The sequence below is a fragment of the Manis javanica genome, chromosome 10, assembly GCF_040802235.1.
Source record: "Manis javanica isolate MJ-LG chromosome 10, MJ_LKY, whole genome shotgun sequence".
Taxonomy (NCBI): domain Eukaryota; kingdom Metazoa; phylum Chordata; class Mammalia; order Pholidota; family Manidae; genus Manis; species Manis javanica.
Window position 1 is genome coordinate 4,063,088 of NC_133165.1, and position 15,716 is coordinate 4,078,803.

The window sequence follows — 15,716 nt, forward strand, 5'->3', positions numbered from 1 at the left end:
CGCCCCTACCCTTAACTGGGAGCACGCTGCCTGGTGCTTGCGTGCTTGCTGTGTGACGGGGAGGGTGGGTGGTCTGCTCCAAGTCACCAGCTCATGCTGCACGCCCATGCCTGTGGCTATGCTGAGTTCCCACTTGGGGCACCCCCTGGCCCCCTCAGAAACCCCTCTGCAGTGCCCAGCCCTGGCGGGATGCCTTCCATACCGAGATGCCATCATAGCCAGGTGTCCCCAAAGCCCCTTATTACCACTTAAGCTCACACCCTCTCTGGGGCTCAAGCTCTGCCAGTGGCCTCTGCGCGGTTCCCCCATCCACACCCTCCAGCCTCCCGGGGCCACTCGGCCTTTGGCCGGCAGCACGAGACCGGCACAGCCCAGTGGAGGGAGCGCTCCGGTCCCGCCTGCGGTGTTTGGGCCGGGCCCGCCCCGCCCCCGCCGCCCGGCTGCCTGACCTTGGCCCGCCGGCCCCTACCCGCGGGAGGGTTGCACCGGGCGGGGCGGGGCGTGGACGGGGGACTGGCGGGTCAAGATGGCGCTGGCGGCAGGGCTTCGCTTGGCGCGCGTGCTGCTCCGCCCGAACGCGGGGCCTCGCGGCGCGGCCCCCGGGGGGCTAGGCGCCCGGTGCTTCGGGAGCCCGCGAGTACTGGTGGAGCCCGGGCCGGCCGCAGGTAAGCGTCCCCGCCGTCTGGCCTAGACGGGCGGGTGGCCGCTTGGGCGGGCGGAGCCAGAACCGGAGATGCCTAGAGGCGGGAGATAAAGCCTGGCTGGAACGCAGCTGCTGCTTGTGGAGCCCAAGGACGGCGGTCTGTCGCGGAAGGGCTGGGTCTGGGGAGCTCTCTCCCTGTGCGCTAGTTGAAACCTCAACCCCAAGGGGGAAGGACGCTTGACTCTGTTCGGGAAAGAATTCTCCAAGAGGTCGGAGAGTAGGTAAGCGGGGAATTCGTTAAAGCCACAGTGGTGGTGAATGGCGGCGGCCACGCAGTCCGTAGAGAGCAAAGGAGAACGGGAGGAAAGGGAAGTTCATTGAACTGCTCAGCATGGGGCAATTCCCTTGCCAGCTCCTACAGTCAGGGCCACTGGGCGTCCCTTGTTGCAAGCCCAAATCAGAGATCCCAGCAGCCCTTCCCTGCTTGTTTGAAGTAGGACAGAAGGTGAAGAATTTTGCTTACGTCTGCAAAGTTGAATGAAATAGCAATGCAGCATACCACTGGGAAGAGGGGGCTGTTATTAACCCCCCCAAGAGGCTTGGAAGAGCTTGGGGACAAAAGGCAATAAGCTGGGCAGTGAGAAGGCTTTTATTTAAGGCAAAGTGCACATGAAGAACGGAGTGTGGGGCAGCCTCAGAGAGGAGGAACACTTAAGGGCTTAGCATTCTGTCATTTAAGGATTTCAGAAATGGGGCAAAGGAAGGGATGCATAGGCTTGACATGTGGTCTCATGATATCTCTCTCCCGTGAGACACATGTCACCATCCATACAGTCCTCTAGATATTCTGTCAGATAAGCTTAACACAGGAATTTCTTGATCGTCATCTCCAAGATAGTGGATCCCCTCAAGTGGTGAGGGCATATTATTTAGGACTGCTTGCCAAGTGGAATCTAGCCTTAAGATGGGGTCCCTCCTGTTCTGACTATACTATTTGTATCTTGGCACTTTTCATCATAGGCAGAAAATACAAAACATGATGCTTGTCCCTTGTCCCTGCTGTACCTCAAAGCTAGGTGGTTTAGATGGCTTTTTTCCCAGTTCATATTGAAGATAAAAGTCTGTCTGTGTTTAAAGTTTGGGGAATGTGCACCTTTAAGTTATTAAATTGGAATTATTTTGGAATAAACTTTTGATTTTTCTTCGGAGCCCGATGTGGCACAGATCCAAGTGTTTATTTTACCCATGAAAGCTCAGAGCCACAAGTGGAATCATTCCCAAGCATACCCCCATCAGAAGACCTAAAACTCTCCAAAAGGCGTGGAAAAGGCAGAAAAACACCTTTGAAAGAGAAATCCATGCCTTCTCTTCTGGAGAGAGCTCCAGAGAAGTCCTGAGAAGGCTTAGGGTCAGAGACCAGCAAGCTTCATATTTTAGGACATGGCTTCCTGGTTCTAGGCCCCCGCCTTTCAAAACAGGAGACCTGTTCTCAGTTTGAAGGAAGCCTTCCTGCAGCCTCAGCCCTCCTCTACCCTCCAGAACACACTCGGGCACCATAGTTCAGCCCATGCCTGGAACAGTATTATCAGGGCGCCGTGCTTTCTGGTCCAGCTCCTCTCTGGGTTGGGGGCTGCCTGAGCCAGGTGATGAGGGGTTCGTGGGTAGGTCCAACAAAAACCTGGGTTTCTGAAAGGATCATTTCTCTGACAGATTTGACTATATACCAAGAAGCGCAAAAACAGTTTAAAGTATTGGAACATAATGTAGTAATGTTTGCACTACATTCTGCATATACTTAACACCACTGATTGTATACCTAAAAATGGTTTCAGTAGTAACTCTTTTGTAAACAAGAAAAACAGCATGGGTGAGATACCAGTTTTTTACCAAAGTGCTCTCCCATCCCACCCAAAGAACTCATTGGCTTCCTTGCCGGAGTGTGAGGGGTAGTTGAGCTTGGGGTCAAGAAAACCAAGCCTAGTTCTTTGCCCACTTGCAGACCCATTAGCCCCTAGGCATCTTGAGGCTTGAATGCAGTAACCAGTAAAAGTGCTTTTTAAAATGTTTTCATATAAGAGCTGTTAGAGAAGCTGATTTTAGATTCCATCCAAAAATAACTTAGTGTCCATTCTGTGCTGGGGAAATGGTTATTATGTCTGAGTTGTCTAGAATCCTTTTCAGTAACTCCTGTTCACCTTCAGCCTCTCTACCTTTCCCCCAGTGCCATTGATTCTGCCTATTCCATCTCCACACAAATATCTAGAGTCACCTCTAGAAACTTCCTTCTGAACCAAGTTTGGGGAGCTCCTTCTGGAAGTTTTGATTGCTTCTTATATGCATATATACATAACTGTAACCAATTAATAATTCTTCCTCAAAAATCAAAGGTCTCAAAAGACCCTGTTTGCCTTGCAAGACTTAGTTCTCACTCCTAGAGAAGTTTGATTTGACCATCCAGAGATCACTGTCCCGACCAGAAAATGTCAGCTGTGGGTTGAAGGAGGCAGGGCCAAGTTCATTGGACGTCCTGTGACATCTCAGAGGGTGAGAGTCTATGGGTCCCAGAGGGGTGGATCTGAGATTTAGAAGCACCAGTGGCAGTAGTTTGGCCAAGGTGTTTGTTTTTGGATTGTCTACAACTTTGCCCGCTGACTGTTACTATTTTTTTATTTTGGTATCATGAATATACAGTCACATGAGCAACATTGTGGTTACTAGATTCCCCCCATTATCAAGTCCTCACCACACACCCCATTACAGTCACTGTCCATCAGCATAGTAAGATGCTATAGAGTCACTACTTGTCTTCTCTGTGCTGTACTGCCTTCCCCGTGCCCCCCCCTACATTATGTGTGCTGATTGTAATCCCCCTTATTCCCCTTCTCCCTCTCTTCCCTCCCAACTGCCCCAGTCCCTTTCCCTTTGGTAACTGTTAGTTCATTCTTGGGTTCTGTGAGTCTGCTGCTGTTTTGTTCCTTTAGTTTTTGTTTGTTCTTATAATCCACAGATGAGTGAAATCATTTGGCATTTGTCTTTCTCTGCCTGGCTTATTTCACTGAGCATAATACCCTTTAGCTTCATCCATGTTGTTGCAAATGGTAGGATTTGTTTTCTTCTTATGGCTGAAAAATATTCCATTGTGTATATGTACCACATCTTCTTTATCTGTTCATCTATTGATGGACACTTAGGTTGATTCCATTTCTTGGCTATTGTAAATAGTGCTCAGATAAACATAGGGGTGCATATGTCTTTGAAACTGGGCTCCTGCATTCTTAGGGTAAATTCCTAGGAGTGGAATTCCTGGGTCAAATGGTATTTCTATTTTTAGTTTTTTGAGGAGCCTCCATACTGCTTTCCGCAATGGTCGAACTAGTTTACATTCCTACTATGCCCACTGACTCTTAATAGTGCCATTAGCACATGCAGCTAGCCCCAAGGATTGAGGATGGTGTTCACACAACCTTCTTTTGACATAGACTAGTCAAAGTGCCTGACCAGTAAGATGGATTCCCCAATTGCTATGAAGTTTGAAAAGGGTTCCCCAGGTTGGGAAAAATCCAACAAATATTTAGCCACAGAATAGGCAAGAGAAAGCTTTGATTCAGTGAAGAAACATACAAACCATGACTAAAACTTATCCATGAGATGGGGGAAGCTGCATGAAATTCACTTGCCAAACCTTAAATGAATGGCCCTTTGGGCAGTTTAAAATGCGTTGGGGCGGTGTGGACAGGTGGGACAGCGGGACAGGCACTTTGTGCAGCCTTATTTCTATTCGCCCACCAATATACGTTCATGAACGCTGTTACTTTGTCAGTAGGTCAATGGTTTAATGCATGTACAGTGGTAAGTAGAATTTCTCGTAGGGCCAGATTTTTTTTGGTCCAAACCAGAGTTCTCTCCTATTTTCCAACCAACAATTACTAGATTTCTAATAGTTTTACCTTTTCTGAGGTCAGTTGGGCATCTCTTGTCAGCTTTTCCAAACTGTCATTTGGGAGAACATCCCTTTAGAACATGTAAGAAGCTTGGCTATCTGTTTCCTTGAGAGCAGTGTTTTGGGTGGAAACCTCAGCAAGGTGGCTTCCTTTGGCCTCCCGCGGGGGAGCCTAGAATGCCAGGAGCCTTTTAAAAGCCAGAGCAAAAGTATGGCATCTAATACATTTTGGACATAGGGGCCATTTTCAATTTTATATCCTCTGGAGGTTAGGAAACCTGTTTCCCTAATGTTCCAAAGTCATGAGCCATCCCAACGGCACATCGACTACCAGTGAGGGCGTGTTAACTCGGCTTATGGCCGAAGAGCCAGAGGTGGTCGCGCTGTGCCGGAGCAGCGGCGCAGAGAGCTCCCCCTGCTGGCTGTTACCGGTGCTCACACCTTCCGCCCCCAGGACTGTGTCTGAGAAAAAGAAAAATTGGCACACGGGGTTCACAGCCACGAATGCGCAATAGCCAAAGGGCGGACCCGACCCAAGTGTCCGTCAGCATAAGGGATAAAGTGAACGAGGTGCACACATGCAGTGGGGCTGACACTCGACCTTACAGGAAGCCCTGGCTCACGCTGCACACTGAAGAACCCTGAAAGCACGTGTCAGGTCAAAGGAGCCAGACACAGCGGGTCAGGAGCGCAGGGTTCCCTCTTCGCGGTGTGTGCGGTGGGCAAACGGATAGGGACGGAAGGTAGATGCGTGGTTGCTGGGATCTGGGGGAAGGTGGAAGGGGCACGGGTGCCCTTTCAGGGTGATGGGCATATCCAGGACCTAGACAGTGGCTTCATGTTGAGTGTACGGGCCTGAGCTCTTCACTTAAAATGGATAATTTATGTCATACAAATGCTATCGCGTAAAAAAAAACCTGTGGCTTCCCGTGGCTGGCATGCGGGCCCAGGACCCTGGGCGATGTCGCCGGCGGGCGTGAGCTTTCTCCTCTGCGTTTTCTGCTAGGGGTCGCTGTGGTGAAGCTGAAGAGCCCCCCGGTGAACTGCCTCAGCCTAGAGCTGCTGACGGAGCTCATCATCAGCCTGGAGAAGCTGGAAAACGACAAGACCTTCCGAGGCATCGTCTTGACTTCGGTGGGTGCTCAGTAGTCCCCACGGCCCGACTTCCCTGACCGAGTGAGCCTGTTACCAGGCTCCAGTCTGAGCTCGGACCGTCCACGCGTCCCATGGTACAGAGTTCCCAGGCAGCCCCTGATGAAGGCACCTGCTGGGATCCCAGTCCTGGGTGGGGCCCTAGGGGGACCCTAGTTGTGCTAGTGCACCTCGGGCAGACAATTCCCCCATCGGACACTGCTGCCTCTGTCTCAGGCCCCTTCCCAGGCCCAGGCAGCTGTCAGGCCTAGGTGACCCAGACAGAACAGGTGAGGGTGGGTGATGCTTTTGCAGAGGTGAGCCCGGGGCCCCACCTTCTTGAGGGGCAGACCCTGCACTGAGTGCACCCTGCAGGAAGCCCCAGGTGTGTCCCCTGAGCAGCCCCAGTAACGATGCTCGTCTTAAAAGCCATGCTTTCTGTTTCTCTTTGGGCAAGGAGTCAGAGTTGAGTCCTCAGAGGGTAAGCTTTTTCCTTCTGGATGCTGCAGGGGGACCTCAGCCTTGTCCCTGAAAGCCAGCGAACACTGGTAACAGCATCTGTGGGAGCAGTATCGTTGCAGAGGCCAGGAAGGGTAACAGCTGGCGTCCTTTGGGTCCAGGAGCGTGTCTGGGTGTGACCCAGAGGGTAGGGGTGCAGTGGCTGAGAAGGGGAGCTGGGTTGTCCTTGGAGCCGGGTCTGGTTTTAACACCCAGACCCACAGCACCTAGGGCCTCATTTGTTCCTGCCTCCCTTTAGTGGGCAGCGGGCCCACCTGCTCGGCCAGGCACTGGGGGAGGTAGAGTGTGGACACAACATAACAGGCCTTTTGTGGGGGCCACCTTTCAAGTTAGCCACAGGCAGCATGAGTGTCCCCAAAAGGTACGTGCCACCATGTAACAGACCCACAGGAGCATCTTGGCCTCTGTTAGAGACACAAGAAGCAGCCAGGCCTTGGGGCGCCCCTGTGGCAGCACACCTGCTTGCTTGGACCCCCAGGCAGCTTGGTACTGTCGTAGGCTGCCTGACAGGGAACCCCACTGCATCAGAGCAGGGACTGATCATGCGCTCCAGTGCTGGGTCTAATGCACGCACCGTGGGGCCTGTGAAGCAGAGCAAAGCCTCACACCCCACCCCCTGGAGAGAGATTATTCTGTGTTGCTCCAAGAGTAGGACTAATGCTTAATGGGTGTAGATTGTTGAGAATCTAGTGGCAGTTAAAATCCCAGGGAATATTCTGACAACTGCAGCCACCTGCCTGGAGATTCTGAAATTACCTGGGAGCTTTTGCCCCTGGATAATTTCTGAAAATACTCCACTGAACATGTCATCTCACACATGACATTTTCTTTATCATGCTCTAAAAAGGAGAGAGCTACAAATATGGGACCTTCAGAAAGAACATGGGAAGAACCACCGCTTACCAAGGCCGCTGGCCTGCATGCTCAGGGCTGTGCAGCCCTATCCCTCCAAAGCCCACATTCTCCACCACGGCGTCCTCACCCCCCACAAATGTGCCTACACATCGTGTTCTGTATTGAGTGCCTACTGTGTGTGTAACTCAAGGCCTGCCCTAACTGGGCCCTTGGCAAATGGTGGTAGAGGATGTCACGTCAGAGTCCTGGGGCCACCTCAACAAGGCACCACACATGGGGAGCTTATAACAACAGAAATGAACTCCCTCACATGCTGAAGCTACAGGTTCAAGATCACGTTATCACAGGGTGATGCCTTCTGCAGGTCCAAGGGGAGAGTCCTCTCCTCCCAACTTCTGGGGGCTCCTGGGGTGCCTATGCTTGTCCCCCGCCACACACTCCACTCTGCCTCTGCCATGACGCAGGCATGCCCTGTGCCTGTGTCTGCATCTCCCTCTCCTTAGGACACCAGTCAGGATTTAGGACCCCTTCTCCAGGACGATCTCATCTTACCTTGGTTTCTTCTGCAACAACCCCATTTCCAAATAAGGCCAGGTTTATGGGTATGGGGTAGAGGACTTGACCTTGTCTTTTTGGGGACAGTTCGGCCCACTACAGAGGTACTGCTGGATCATGGGCTCCCTGACCCCCTTCCAGTCTGTCAGCAAAGGACATCCCCAGGTGGGTGGCTCATTTCTCTCACATGCGGAATGAAACTGCCTTCCCTCCACAACGTGGACTGACTGCAGATAGCGAGGCTCTGTGGTGATAAACTGCATTGTATTTGGGGGATGGGGGAGGGGACCAGAGGCTCATGATAGGAAAAGTAAGGAAAAGGGCAGAATAGGCTGGGTGCAAAGTCCACCCACCCCCAAAGCAAGAGCAGCCGGGTCCCCATTGCGTCCCTCAGCCCCAGTGCAGGGGCCCAGTACTCAGCTGGGAGGCAGCCGGCTTGGTGTGAGGATGGCGCATCAGTCCTTCTCTGCTGGGTTTTTTACGTGCACGTGCACCAGAGATAAGGAATTGTGCTCCACACCCTGTGCAACAGCATATGGGGATGTGGAGGGCTGAGTGACCACCCCGGACTGCCTTCACCCACCTGCTCCCCGCAGACACTGGGTGGCCAGCGTCCTGCCTACAAGCAGCACATGGTCACAGCCCTCTCCTGGGCTAGTCTGTCAGTCGTTGATGGCAGCAACTCCAGGCGCCTGGGTCACAGGAGCTTCCATTCGTTCAGAGGAGCCGCAGCCACGCAGGAGGCCCAAGTGTAGGGTTTTCTGCGTGACACCACCAAGTCACCACTCCCCGCCCTGACCTGCATCTGTGTCCCCAGCCAGTAGTTCCCAGGACACTAGGCTCGGGGTGCTCTCTGCAGAACACTTTGTGTGGGGCCCCTGGCAGGAGCGCGAGCCGCCCACTCCTCCCCGGGCCCTGCCTCCCGCGCACCAGCCCAGGGCAGATGTCTGGCTTCTGCCCTGGTTGGCACCCCGTCCTCCCCTGGCCGCATGCCAACAGCGGCCTGTGCTGGTGTCTGCAGCCTGCTCGGCAGTCGGGAGGCCTCTGTGCCTGGGAGGCCGCGCACAGAGCGCCCACCTGGCCGATTCCTGTGGGAGCCGGAACGGCACCAGAGCAGGAGGGGCAGGGCCAGGGGAGCGGAGGCCAAGCGCTGTGGCCACTGGGGTCTCTGACAGGCCCTGGCTCCCTCATTCCCCAGGACTGCCCTGGGATCTTCTCGGCGGGCCTGGACCTGATGGAGATTTGTGGAAGGAACCCAGCACACTACGTCGAGTACTGGAAGGCTGTGCAGGAGCTGTGGCTGCGGCTCTACCTGTCCAAACTGGTGCTGATCGCTGCCATCAATGTGAGTGTGCCCACTTCCGAGTGCTCACTGACCCACTGGGCCCTGCCTGGGGACTGGGGGATGGGCGTGGCCCTGCCCTCGGGAAGCCCTTGCTTAGAGGGAAAGGGCAGCGGGGAGACCCACAGACATGCACAGGTAAGCATGCCATGTAGACCAGCGTGATGAGGTGACAAGGGGAGCCCCAGGGGGCCAACATCCTCACTGGCACAGGGGTGGGACAGGGACCGGGGACACCCAGCAGGAGCGCAGCAGCCAGTGGGGAATCAGAGCCACATTTGGAAACACCCCTTGGGCCTGGCTGGGGAAGGCAGGGGCACTGAGGCTCGGGGACTGCACGGGCAAGAGAGTGGGAACAGCCCACACAGGCGCAGGGGAGTCCTGGCTGGCCAGTGGGGAGGGCAGAGAGCTAGGAAGAACCCACAGGTTGCGATGCTGACCGACAGTGGCTGTCTGTGGGACGGTGCGAGCTTGAGGCTCCCAGGACATCCTCCTGGGAATGGTGACAGCCCGTGGGCGTGACATGAAGGAACAGCTCTGGCTAACTGCTTATTTGGCCTTTGAGCATCAGACAAAAGCTGAGAGGAAAGTCAACTTGCCTCCCCTGACTGGAGGACTCAATGATTTTCTGGCCAAGAGCTGTGGACCTGCCAGTGCGTGGCCCTCGGCGATGGCAAACCTGTGCCTGCAGGGGGCGGGGGGCAGCCGGAGCTCATGCCCACGTGCAGACCTGTCCCCGGGACCCTGGTTGTCCAGGATACGGTGGGGACCAGCCACAGCAGCGCCCAGAGCCCAGGGGTCTCGCTTCCCCTGCAGGGAGTCTGCCCAGCAGGAGGCTGCTTGATAGCCCTCTCCTGCGACTACCGGGTCCTGGCTGACAACCCCAAGTACTGCACTGGGCTGAACGAGGTTCTGCTGGGCATCATCGCCCCCTTCTGGTAAGGCCGGGGGCTGCATCCACATTCCACTTGGCCTTGGACGGAGCCCACCACCACCTGGGAGCTCTAGCCCACGGTGAATGGGTGTCTGTTCCAGGTTCAAAGACACCCTGGTGAACACCATCGGGCAGCGTGCCGCGGAGCGCGCCCTGCAGCTGGGGTTGCTATTCTCACCAGCAGAGGCGCTCCAGGTGGGCATAGTGGACCAGGTGGTGCCCGAGGACCAGGTGCAGAGCACAGCGCTCTCAGTGTTGGCCCAGTGGATGGCCGTTCCAGGTGAGAAGCTGTGGGGTGGATACAGATGGACAAGCAAAGCCTCCACCTCCCCAGCCTGATGCGCCTGGTGAGACCATAAGGTTCTCACAGAAAGGTGCTCTATGGCGAAGCACACCTGTGCCATCATAACAACAGACTGACTTGGTGTCCTGGGGCCGCAAATCATCACGGGGTTTGGGGGTAGGCTTAAAACAACAGAAATGCATCCTCTCCCAGCTCTGGGGGCCAGGGATACAAAACCAAGGTGATGCAGGGCCACCCTCACTGCAGAAGCTCCAGGACAGATCCTTCCTGGGTCTTCCAGCTTCTGGTGACTCCAGGTGGCCACACTGCTCCAGCCTCTGCCTCCACATGGCTTCTCCCCGGTGTGTGTCTCTGTGTCTCAGTCTCCCCCTCCTCTCCAAGGATGCCTGTCATTGGATTTAGGGCCCACTCTAAATCCAAGATGATCTCATCTTAATTTCATCTGCAAAATCCCTTTCCAAACAAGGCCACATGCACAGGTGCTAGGGAGGGGTTTGGACTTGCAGATATCTTCTGGGGGGTCCCCTGTTTAACCCACTATACAGACTGTTGGAAGCAGCCTGCATGTCTGTTTATAGAAGTAGAGCTGGTTCTATCAGCTATGATGGAGACCAGGGATCAGCATACGACTCCTGGCTTTGGAGGTCACCTGGTCTCTGCCACACCTGTGGTGTTAGAGCACGAAAGCACCACAGGTGTGCACCAGCAAGTATGTCTTGTGTTCTGGCAAAATGTCAGGCTGTTGAAATTTGAATTTTACATAATTTTTCACGTGTCACAAAATAGTACCCTTTTTAAAAAAATGTTTTATCAGCTATATAAAAATGTAAAAACCATTGTCTAGCTCACAGGCCATGGTGGCCAGGTCTGCCAACCCCTGACGCAAATGACCAGATATGGCGCAGCCATTAACTATGTTGTAAAAGAACATTTGGTGGCATGGAAACTAGTCTCAATCTAGCTGAGAGAAAATAAAGGTTAAAAAGGCAGTTTTTACAAGATCATCTACATGCTTTTAAAAGAAACAGGCAGACAGTGGGGAACAGGTGATTCTCATTTTCTTTGCTTCACTTACGTGCATTTTCTAAGGCTTCTTAGAAACTTTCCAGGGTTTCTGCTGAAATACTCTTGGCAAGGTTGGAAATGATGCCCCATCTCAGAGAATGAGTTTTTACACGGGGACCCCATTCTCTGTAGACCACGCTCGACAGCTGAGCAAGAACATGATGCGAAAAGCCACGGTGGACCGCCTGGTGAAGCAGCGCGATGCAGACATCCAGAACTTCGTCAGCTTCCTCTCCAGGGACTCTGTCCAGAAGTCCCTGCAGGCGTACTTAGAAAAGCTCAAAGAAAAGAAGGCCTAAGGCTGAGCTGCCCACCCAGGGTCTCAGCCATGCGCACCCTCTGGGGGCTCTCTGGTTCCAAGGAACTTTCAGGTATTTTCTGACTTAAAAGTTACTTTCAACTCTCTCTTTTGCTGATCTTCTTAGATGGTTCTGTTTCTTATGGGCAGTGTCTTGATTTGAGAATCATGAACTGGCAGGTGGGCCCTTCTGGACTTTGGTGATGTCACCACTGAGTGTCTCCTTTCCCAAGCAGAATCGTGAATAAAGTCCTTTGATCACCCTATCCCTGGCCACAGGCCGGGATAATCCCCACGAGACCCCATCCCCAAGAAAAGCCCAAAGACCTTTTGCTGCCACAGTCATTCATTTAGATGGAGAGAGAGACTGAGGGAACTGGAGAGGGGCCAGAGAAGCATCACTAGCATTGAGACATTCTGTGCTGTGAGTGTCCTAAGTCCTCTTCTAGAAGGGTTGCATTAGAAGAACTTGTCCAAACTCTTGAAACAGAGGTTTTTCTTTCTATGCAATTCAGGCCAGTTCCTAAATCCTGCCAAAGATGAGGGGTTTCGAAAACAAGAAACCTCACCAGGCCCGTCAGCTATACCATGTGTCCCAGTTCTATTTGGTCCTGATCCACGGGTGATGGGGCCACTCTCCTCCCTCACAGGCCCTCCCCAGCCTGGGGCTCCTGAGGAGGAAGCTACCAGGAGGCACCATTAAAGGGGTGTAGGCAGGACCTTAACCTGATCTGGCTTCCTAAGCTGGGTGAGGGTCCAGCCTGCTCACTGCTGAGGGCCTCCCCAAATGTCCCATTGGCCACCCACCAGCTGGGGGCTGGGCCAGCTTCCTTGACCCACCCCGCAGTGCTAGGCAGGAGGCGTGGGAGTGTGGGGAGGGCTGTGCCAGATACAGATGAGTGCCAGAGGGGTCCTGCAGGACTCAGGAATCAGGGGCCATAGGAGAGCCATCGGGGACTGGGAGGCTGGCCTTGCACGTCGATACGACCTGTGTGTGTGAGCACTGGTCCGCAGCTGCTTGAGGTGCAGGCTCTTGGAAGCATTTACAGTTTGCACAAGGAAAGAGGAAGGCTCTTTCACAGCCTCTGGAGCCAGTGTGGTTTGGGGGTGATCGGTTCCCAGCAGGAAGTGAAAGGGGCAGGCCAGGCTGTCCCTGTCCTTTAAGTGGGCTGCAGGACCAATGTTTATGCCCCAGAATCCCAAGAAAGGACACAGAGGCCTCAGAGCTGACCAGTGTGTGGTCCTGGCTGAGCACTCAGTTGTATTTATTGAGGGCAGCTGCATGCCTAGCGCTCTGCGGGGTGCTCCTCACAGCCCTGTGGGGTAGGTGGTGGCAGCCCGTTTTACAGGTGGGGAAACAGGCTCCCAGTGGTCCCGTGATGTTCCCGTAGCTGCCTGTCCGACTGACAGTGCTCTGCGGCCTCGCTGGGGGCTGGCCTCTGGAGCCCTATGGGGCTGTTCTTCACGGCCAGCATGTGCAGGCAGGTGCCCTGGCCAGACCTGGGCCTATCAGTGGGACTTGAAGGTCACTTCTACAGGAAAATGGTCACTGATGGCAAGGGCCTGGAGGGGGAGGGATCCAAGCTTCAGAGGCCCTGCTGGGCAGCCTCAGGCTCCACCTGGGATGGAGCCCACTGGGTATCTACAAACTACTGCATCTTCAGGGAGGGGCCAGCGAGGCCTACGCTGTCCACCCCTGCTGCCCACACGTCAGGTAGGACATGGGCTGGGGACCCGCTGAGGGAGAGGCAGAGAGCATCTGATCCTGCCATCCCAGGCTTGCTCATTCACCCAGAACTGAATCACTACGGCCTTTTCTAGAACCGCTGGTGTAGGAAGGGCAGCACCAGGTGTGCTGAGGTCAGGCTGGCCTTGAGCAGCACGTGGAGCTGGCCCCTCCCGCCTGTCTGTGCTGCCGGTCTGTGCAGGAAGGCCTGGGGACCGCAGGACCTGAGGCTACCCTGTATCCCGCCTCTGCCGGGCCCAGCACTCGCCTGAGTCTGGTCCAGGCCGAATTCCTCCTGGAAGTCATGCACGGTGGCTGACTGGGGCTTCAAGCTTCTGCGCAGGCGGGAGCCACAGACCACGATGCGGTCGTAGGCACAGTCCGAGTTGCTCACGGTGGTGTCAGCGTTGTCCTGTATGAGCCACTTGAACACCTCGCTGCTGCGCAGGCGGATGGCTGCCCAGTCCTGCGCCCGCACGTAGCTGCAGTCGGCGTTGAAGTCTCCCAGGAACACCAAGTCCTGGGGGAACGTGGGACATGTGTGAGCCCCCCTGAGGGGGCCTAGGGCGCGCCTCCTGGACGAGATCGCGGGGCCGGGCTTACGTCGGTGCCCCACTTGTCGATCACGTCCAGGTACACGTCGTAGAGAGCGTCGATCTCGGCCACCGCCTGATGCGGCGCGGCGTGCAGCGGGACCAGCACGAGCTCCCGGGCGGCTGCAGGAGGACCGGGTCAGGTCGGGATGGGATCTGTGGGCGGGGCCACGGGAGGGGCGGGGGTAGGGGAGGGGGGCCTCACCGCAGCGGGGGGCCGAAAACTTGACTACGAAAGGTTCACGGCTGAAGACGTCCTCCGGGTCCGGGTACTGGTACGTGTCCACGACCGACACCACGTCCTTCCTGGGGGCAGAGGGCGAGGTAGGCGCCCGGAGCCGACAACCTCCTGCGCTTCGCTCCTTCCCACGGCCCCGTCCCTCACCTGTAGACGAACAGGTACATTTCCTTGTACTGTTCCCGACCCAGGGGCTCACTGCTCACGAAGCTGTACTCGTGCCTGGACACGCTGCAGAGATACGGCCAGGCCCGGTGTTAAGGCAGGGGAACAAGGCCGGGTATCCCGGCCGGGGCTGCTCCGGACGCTGGGCCCTACCCGCCACACCTGTTGATCTGCTCCAGGAGGGCGGACACGGCGCTCAGGTCCGAGTCTCGCACCTCCTGCACCAGCGCGACGTCATAGCCAGCCAGGATCTGGGGGAAGGGCCGGCAGGTGCGGGGTTACGCGCCGCGGATTCGCCCGCGGCGCCCAGCTGCGACCCCATCCCCGGGCCCCGGCCTCACTTGCGCGATGACGCCGCCGCAGGCTGGGTCTGACACTTTGCTGTCGCCAAAGCTCTGGATGTTGAAGGCTCCGATGCGCAGCGCCGCGGCTCCGGCGGCCCCAAGCGCCCAGAGCGTGGCCAGTAGGGCTCGAGGCCCACCCATGGCCCGGAGCGGGTGGGCTAGGAGGGACAAACATGGCCCGCGTGAACGCGGACTTGGGGTCCGACACACACGCCCACCCTTGGCCCCTCCGCGGCGGTGTTCAGGCTCCACAGCTGGACCCTGGTTGGCGTGAAAGCGCATCATTCTCCAGCGCTCTCCGGGTCTCTGGACAGTTCTCCCTGGGAAGTAGTTGAGACCCCAATAGAGGGAGCCTCATTTCCATCCAGCCCTGAGCTCAGCCCAGGCCCCAGACTCACCGGGTATGTGGATGGGTTGGTGTCAGAGGCTCAGGTTCTGGCTCTGAGTAGGGGTCTGAAGTCCAGGTTGGGGTGGGTCTGTGGCACAGCCAGACTGCCCGCCGCTGGGTCTGGCAGCAGCTCTGGTGCCCTGGCACAGGCGGGTATTTGAGGTCCCATTCCAGGGAGGGGTGGGACTGCACTGGGTCCCGCCCCCTCAAAGAAGCTGGAGGCCAGAAATCCTGGTTCCCATTCCCATGGAGACCCCAGAGGGCAAGGCGGCAGGGTTGTCAAGAACCAGGACATGGAAGCCCCTGCCAGCCCCCATAAGCTGCAACAGGACTGGGGGAGAGAATCCGCCTTGCCCATGGTCCAGGCCTTGCCCTTGTCCCCGCCTTCCAGGAACTCGGTCATCCAGAATCTCCCTTGAGGTGCATCCCCTCGGGGAAATTAAGGCTGCACAACCTGGAAAGACCGGCCCTTTTCCTGGCCCAGCATCTCCGCTGCTTCGACACATCACTGCCCCAGGGTAAAAAGCCAAGGCTCCTGGATTCCCTGGCCTCGGCCCCCTGAGCCTGGGTTGGACGCTAGGAAGTAGCATCCCTGCCCCTGACCTCAGTGGGCCTCGGGAAGCTAGGGTCACAGTTCCAGCTGGGCAGGGCATCAGCAGGAGGCCGCCTGTCTACA

General features: G+C 55.9%; 2 protein-coding genes across 2 annotated transcripts; one reads left to right on the top strand and one right to left on the bottom strand.

Moving 5' to 3' along the window:
- Positions 1 to 489: 489 nt before the first annotated feature.
- Positions 490 to 11,693, top strand: ECI1 (enoyl-CoA delta isomerase 1). The gene is made up of 6 exons (XM_017676036.3): positions 490 to 665; positions 5,590 to 5,717; positions 8,842 to 8,988; positions 9,802 to 9,923; positions 10,021 to 10,199; positions 11,421 to 11,693. Exons 1-6 carry the CDS (start codon positions 527 to 529, stop codon positions 11,585 to 11,587), a joined length of 882 nt encoding a protein of 293 aa, XP_017531525.2. The 5' UTR covers positions 490 to 526; the 3' UTR covers positions 11,588 to 11,693.
- A 1,124-nt stretch (positions 11,694 to 12,817) lies between these two features.
- DNASE1L2 (deoxyribonuclease 1 like 2) lies at positions 12,818 to 15,644 on the bottom strand. The gene is made up of 8 exons (XM_073214669.1): positions 15,051 to 15,644; positions 14,650 to 14,972; positions 14,471 to 14,559; positions 14,291 to 14,374; positions 14,111 to 14,211; positions 13,916 to 14,028; positions 13,581 to 13,832; positions 12,818 to 13,149 (listed from the first exon to the last, which is right to left on the bottom strand). Exons 2-8 carry the CDS (start codon positions 14,935 to 14,937, stop codon positions 13,096 to 13,098), a joined length of 981 nt encoding a protein of 326 aa, XP_073070770.1. The 5' UTR covers positions 14,938 to 14,972; positions 15,051 to 15,644; the 3' UTR covers positions 12,818 to 13,095.
- Positions 15,645 to 15,716: the final 72 nt, after the last annotated feature.